We start from the raw sequence: 6,540 nt of genomic DNA on the forward strand, positions 1-6,540 counted from the left end.
TTATGTAGAGCAAATTGCACATGGCTCTGCCACTATAGGGACACAGCAACAGCAACACAATACGTGAATTCAGGGGCGAACAAGAGCAATTTCAAGGAAATCGAGTCAATTTGGTCATCAATCGATCAAAGCTAAAGACTATTCATAGGAATTCCGTCAAATCATAACACGGTTAGGGTATCTTTCCACGCCTTCAACGTCACTTTCCTCCCCATAACCATCAGCTCTGCCGGGCTTAGTAGTTGGCCTCGCCTTGCTTCTGGATGTCGTGCTCGGCACCACGCTGCTGTGTCTTGCCCTTATCGTGCAGCTCCTCGTAGTGTACCTGGCCGGAAGTGTCTCCGGTGAGGCCAGTGACGGCACTGCCGACTGTTCCCTGGACACGATCACCAATTCCATGGCCGTAGTCGTGCAGCTGGCCCTTTGCTTCCTGCTGCTGACCCTCGAGGTTCTGTTGACGGCCTGACGACTTCAGAGACTGTGATGTCAAACATGTCAGCTCAAGAAGGCATCACGAGAGGGTGGCCGTTTTGATTGAAGGGAAGCATACCTCATTGCCGACAAGACCACCAAGTGTCTCCTTAGCGGCACCAACGGTCTGGTTCCATGAACCCTCGGTCCTGTTGGGGTCATCCTTGGCGAAGGCACCTGTGCTGCCAATGGTGCCACCGGGGAGCTTGACTGCTGCTTGTGAAGCGTCGTACTCGGCCTGAGCCTTGTCCTGGCGAAGCTCGCCCTTGGCCTGATCGCCTGAGCTGCCCGTCAAGCTGCCCACGGCATTCTGGACGGCACCGGTGGCGGAGTCGATGTAGGACTGGAGAGTAGAGGGCTTGTTGTTGGAGTTGTCAGACATGATTGCGGTGGTTGTGTGAACGAGTATAGTGTATAAGTGTCTGTTTGTATAGTAGGCTGTTGAGATCGAAGATGGTAAGATTGTGTTTGTTGTGATTGTTGTGAGTAAAGAAGTAGATGCAAGAAGGAAAGCCAAGACAGCCTGGCCCTTAAATAGCATTCACCCGCCCACGCAAATCATCTCATCAAGGGAAACCACAATCATGATGCCGATGACGATGCACGCAACCGCCATCCACGATCCACGCGTCGCAGCTTCCAACCGTTCCAAAATCCACAATTGATGTCATCAAAAGCCAGTTGCGTTTGATCTTGTGAAAGCTTCTTGGTAGGTGCTCCCAGCTGTGGCGCAGCTGACGTCATGGATTCATCATTGACTGCCACCAACTGAGACTCGCCCATTGGAAACTGCAAACTGGAAAATGGGCCCTCAAAGGGACTGGATAGAGGGGCAGATGCATGTGATAGATACCTACAGAGTTGCCTTGATAGATGCCGGTTGCCTTTGAGTGGCAATCGTGATGTAGCTGTGAAAGAACAAGGCACGCAGACGGTGCTGAGGATTAGGTACATAGGGCGCTGTCGGGGCGCTGCAGTGACTGAGGCGCTGTCACATTGGCCTGCTGCACCAATGCAGTTGAATAGAGCCCCATTGCCAGTTTGGGATACATGACTGGCATCGGTTGGACGGCTGCTGTAAGAGGTGCAGAAGAGCAATCATATGCTGGCCAGTTTGGGCACTACCAATAGAAGCATCTCGAAAGCCCCTACCAAGCACCAGTTACTGGTTTCTCGTTGTGTCTAAGAAGTGTGTTATCCAAGTACCAAGCAAAAGAGCAACAGCATCCATTCACGATAGGCGAGGCAATCCAATCTGATCGTTTGGGGAATTGTCATTATTTCGTACTCGTAAATCAGGTATCTTATACTACAATATGCTATTACAGCGGCTTGGCTGGCGCAAACCTGGCGCCTTTTGGCCCAATCCCTTGGGTTCCGCTTATACCCAGACCCAGTTGATAACTTCCCCGACCCAAAACACCAGCTTGTGTCATGTTCAATCTTGGGCCACCTCAGTGTTGGCTCCACTGGATCGTGTTCAGGTCGATGCCCTCTTGCACAAGCTCCCACAGGGGGCTGAGCTCACGCAGGAACGTGACACGCTCCCTGACCGCCTTCAGCACGTAGTCAATCTCTTCCTCCGTGGTAAAGCGGCCAATGCCGAACCGGATGCTGCTGTGCGCATTCTCGTCGCTGTTCCCAAGCGCACGAAGCACATAGCTAGGCTCAAGCGAGGCCGAAGTACATGCGCTACCCGAAGACAGTGCAATGTCCTTCAAGGCCATCAATAGGGATTCACCCTCGACGTAGGCAAATGAAACGTTGACACAGCCGGGGTAGAACTTATTCGAATCGCCATTCTGGCTGGTGTGCTCCATAGCAAGCAGTCCACCCAAGAGTCGATCTGATAGGAACTTGATCCTCTTGGAGTCGTACTGTACAGCGATGCTCGGTTAGCCATGCCATAATAGGACACTCAAATGATCTGAAACCAAGACAACGTGGGAAAGGGAAACCGCAAGAATCAGACAGGTTGCTACACTCAACACGAAGGGCCTTGTCACGGGCCATTCAGAAAGCCATGCATGTACAAGCAGATCATCACATGGATGCGGAAAGGGATTTGACGAAGTGGTTGTAAAGAATGGGAAAACGATGAAAAAAAGAGGGGGGAAAGGTGTCAACATACCTCCATCTCTTCCTTGGCAACGCGGCATGCCTCACCAAAGCCAGCAACCAGGGGTGGTGCCAAGGTACCGCTTCGTAGACCTCGCTCTTGCCCACCACCAGTGATGAGGGGGTCGAGCCGAACCCTCGGGCGTCTGCGGACATAGCATGCGCCAATGCCCTTGGGGCCGTAAATCTTATGTGATGAAATGGACATGAGGTCAACGTTCATGGCATTGACATCAATGGGGATCTTGCCGACAGCCTGTGCAGCATCGGTATGGAAGAAGATCTTCTTCTCACGGCAGAGCTTGCCAATCTGCTCGATCGGCTGGATGACTCCGATCTCGTTGTTCACAGTCATGATGCTGACCAGGGCCGTCTCAGGCCGGATGGCAGCCTCAAGGTCCTCCATCTTGATCAGGCCGTTGTTCTGGACAGGCAGATAGGTAACCTCGAACCCTTCATCCTGCAGATGTCTGCAGCTGTCCAGCACACACTTGTGTTCGGTCTGAGTGGTGATGATGTGCTTCTTCTTGCCAGATCGGCCGAAGAATCGAGCAACTCCCTTGATGCTCATGTTGTTACTCTCCGTAGCACCGCTGGTGAAGATGATCTCTTTGGGGTCGGCGCCAATCAGATTCGCCACATGCTCTCGGGCCTGCTCCACGGCCTTTTCACTCTCCCAGCCGTAAGCGTGCGTTCTTGAGTGGGGGTTGCCATATTCGCCGACGTAAAACGGCAGCATGGCATCAAGGACACGGGGGTCAACAGGCGTGGTGGCCTGCATGTCGAGGTAGATGGGTCGCTGGCCCTCCTCCATGACGGCTGCGGTCTTGAGAACCTCTGCAATTGCGCATTAGCCTCTATGGTGTTCATTCCTGCAGTTCGCAACAAGAGGTAACCGAGGACGACATACCGGCCATCGGGCTGACCTTCATGTTAGGCGAGGTCATGTCCATCTGCTGAGGAATGTCTGCAAAATCCTTCTTGTCCAGCTTAATAGCCGTTTCGACCCGCGCATTGTCTCTCTTGGACTCGGTCACATAGCCTCGCCTCCCGCTCCTCCTCGTAGCCGCCACCAGGGCAGCTCTGTGAATTCCTCGCAACGGCGCCGCAGCGACAGCCGTGCTGGGGCCAAGGCGGCTCGCCGACCTCAGCGCTGACGATGCAATACTAGCCATGGCTGTTGTGCGGATGGATAGTTTACATGGGGACAGAAACTTCCAGCCAGGTGAGAAGGTTGGAGTTGCTGAGGAGAGGCAGTTTTTTTTTTTTTTAAATCAACGCGAACTTGTATTTGTCAATGGGGTCCGGCTCGGTACCTAGCTCGGTGATACGTGCGGGTAATTGGCTGAAAATGCGTGGAATATTCGGCTGAATGCCGGAAAGCAGCTCCACGGCGCATTCAATCGTCTTTTGGACGCTGAAAGGCCGAGATGGGCCGGTGTCTTTTATTAGCGGGCGGCATAGCAGCAGTGGCAGCAGTGGCAGCAGTAGGTAGTGGCGGCCTTTGGGTGACCCAGCAGATACAGTGACCCCGTTGGCGGCAAAAAAAGGTCTCGGATATCGAGGCCAACGACGTCATGTCACAAGCTGGTGCTCAGTTCAGCACCTTAATAAACCATGATGCGGGCTTCCTTTTGCACTGAATCATTACTGAGCTTTGAATGCGTGTATTGTCAGTAAATTCCGTTGATTATAAGGATGCATCAATATTCTGCCCATCAGGCCCGTCCCGGGAGAGGGAGAGGTGATAAGAACTTGTCCGGGGTGCTGCATTTTGATTCCATTAGCGCTAGGGCATCTCCTGCATGTCAGTCCGAGATGTCAAGGTGCAACAAGTAAAACTGCCACTGCTAAAGCTGACCCAGCTTGGGTACGGATACACAGCAATATGGTAAGCAGCCCCATCTTGGGGGAATCAAATTCAGTCGATAGCCGTCATCATCATATTACGGAGCATGGGATCATTCATTTGCTAGCACTGGAGGTATAACTAATAGCTTGGCTTCTGCCCCAGCCCAGGCAAATTCCGGCGGCTTCCACAGCGCTGCGGAGGCCCGGAGTTGGACATGCGCCACATGCTAAAAAGCTAGCACAGCCACCCAAAGTCGTCACCGTCCCATACATTTACTTAGACTTTGACCTCCAACCCAGCTGGCGAGGGCTTCTGTCCGTCTCCCGGATCGCCGGTGCCTTGCGCGCGCAACTTGCTCTTTGTCACCACCCGAATTTCCGCTACTCTTGCTGCTCCCGTACACAGTTCCGATCAAGAGCGCGTCGCCATGAGTTTCAAAGGCTTCCAGAAAAGCCTTGTCAGGGTAAATGCTCTTCTTTGACTCCCCTTGCCCCTCACCCAAAGCGGCAGCAACACAAGGCCGCCCCTCCGAAACTTGGAGAAGGGAAAATAAGAGATGCCACGGCCCAGATCGCGATGTGTCCTCAAACAGCTAATCCGTGCTCGCAATCTAGGCGCCGCAACAATTCAAGTCAAAGTTCAACATTGGCGAGCACACCAAAGACGCCGTATACATCGACGCCGAGCGACGCTTCCAGGAGCTGGAAAAGGAGACAAAGAAGCTCCACGATGAGTCAAAGAAATACTTCGAGGCCATCAATGGCATGCTCAACCACCAGATTGAATTTAGTAAAGCAATGACAGAGGTCTACAAGCCCATCTCCGGTCGCGTGTCCGACCCCGACTCCATAAAGCCCGAAGGGAACCCGGAGGGTATTGCTGCCTGTGAGGAATATGAGGCCGTTGTGCTAGAGCTACAGGAGACGCTGGCTCCAGAGCTGGAGACTATAGAGTCCAGAGTTATCCGGCCGGCCAACGAGCTGCTGGATGTCATCAAGGTCATCCAAAAAACTGCTGTGAAGCGAGACCACAAGCAGCTAGACTACGATCGGCATCGTACCACCCTCAAGAAGCTTCAAGATAAGAAGGATCGCTCGGCCAAGGACGAAAAGGCCATGTGGAAGGCCGAAGGCGACTGTGAGCAAGCAACGCAGGATTTTGAATACTACAACAATCTCTTGAAAGACGAGCTGCCCAAGCTATTCCAGCTGGAGCAGGAGTTCATCAAGCCGCTCTTCCAGTCCTTCTACTACATGCAGCTCAACATTTTCTACACATTACACGAGCGGATGCAGCGGTGCGATATTGGATACTTTGATCTGACTAGGGACATTGAGGAGGCCTTTAACGAGAAGCGAGGCGATATCCAAGAGCAAGCCGAAGCGCTCAGCATCGTACGGTTCAAGACTACTGGACAGCGGCGGCCGCCTCCCAAGGTCGGTGGTCGCCCTACGATCGAGGCTGCTAAGCCTCAGGGATTGCTCACCGCAGGTTCTGCAACACCAGAGAAGATGAGCCCCAAGTTCGGCGGCTTCCCAGCAGAAGACACGGGCGAAGCGGCCGCGCCGCCGCCATATAGCCCTTCTACGAAACCCGGCCTTTCAACGCTGGTTGCTGGCAAGGCGAAGCCTCCGCCGCCGCCCAAGCCCAAGCCGACCCGTCTGAGCGGTGCGCCGCCGCCTGAGACAGTGACGGCCCTATACGACTTCGCGGCACAGGCAGAAGGCGATCTGAGTTTCCGGGCAGGTGATGTCATTGAGATTATACAAAGAACACAGAATGAAAATGAATGGTGGCAAGGCAAGGTGAACGGAAAACAAGGCCAGTTTCCAGGTATGCTTTGTTGTCTTTTGCCACTGCTGCAATCTCCTCTTTGCGCATTTGGATGCTAACCCGTGCTGTAGGAAACTATGTCAAGTTGAACTAGAGGCAATAAAGTCCGTGGAGGGTAGCAACAACGAGGGTGATAACAGCGTGTTCCATCACGCAATGAGTGGATGCGAGGAGAGACTGAGAGAAGGAGGGAGAAACGGGGGGGGGGGGGGGGGGGTAGTACGCGGGTTGCCCAGGGGTTTTATTTTTTTTTTTTGTTTTTTTTT

General features: G+C 53.3%; 3 protein-coding genes across 3 annotated transcripts; 1 reads left to right on the forward strand and 2 right to left on the reverse strand.

Annotated features, from left to right (window-relative positions):
* Window positions 1-235: 235 nt before the first annotated feature.
* Triagg1_9572 (uncharacterized protein) lies at window positions 236-853 on the reverse strand (the record flags this gene model as incomplete). Its single annotated transcript, XM_062904544.1, has 2 exons — window positions 236-478; window positions 551-853. 2 exons carry the CDS (start codon window positions 851-853, stop codon window positions 236-238), a joined length of 546 nt encoding a protein of 181 aa, XP_062751502.1.
* A 1,072-nt stretch (window positions 854-1,925) lies between these two features.
* Triagg1_9573 (uncharacterized protein) lies at window positions 1,926-3,764 on the reverse strand (the record flags this gene model as incomplete). Its single annotated transcript, XM_062904545.1, has 3 exons — window positions 1,926-2,348; window positions 2,603-3,426; window positions 3,500-3,764. 3 exons carry the CDS (start codon window positions 3,762-3,764, stop codon window positions 1,926-1,928), a joined length of 1,512 nt encoding a protein of 503 aa, XP_062751503.1.
* A 1,104-nt stretch (window positions 3,765-4,868) lies between these two features.
* Triagg1_9574 (uncharacterized protein) lies at window positions 4,869-6,368 on the forward strand (the record flags this gene model as incomplete). The annotated part of the gene is made up of 3 exons (XM_062904546.1): window positions 4,869-4,904; window positions 5,056-6,274; window positions 6,346-6,368. The coding sequence occupies 3 exons, from the start codon at window positions 4,869-4,871 to the stop codon at window positions 6,366-6,368; spliced, it is 1,278 nt and encodes a 425-aa protein (XP_062751504.1).
* Between the last annotated feature and the right edge of the window lie 172 nt (window positions 6,369-6,540).

The sequence above is a fragment of the Trichoderma aggressivum genome (genome assembly GCF_033847375.1).
Source record: "Trichoderma aggressivum f. europaeum strain CBS 100526 chromosome Unknown scaffold_055, whole genome shotgun sequence".
Classification (NCBI taxonomy): Eukaryota; Fungi; Ascomycota; class Sordariomycetes; order Hypocreales; family Hypocreaceae; genus Trichoderma; species Trichoderma aggressivum.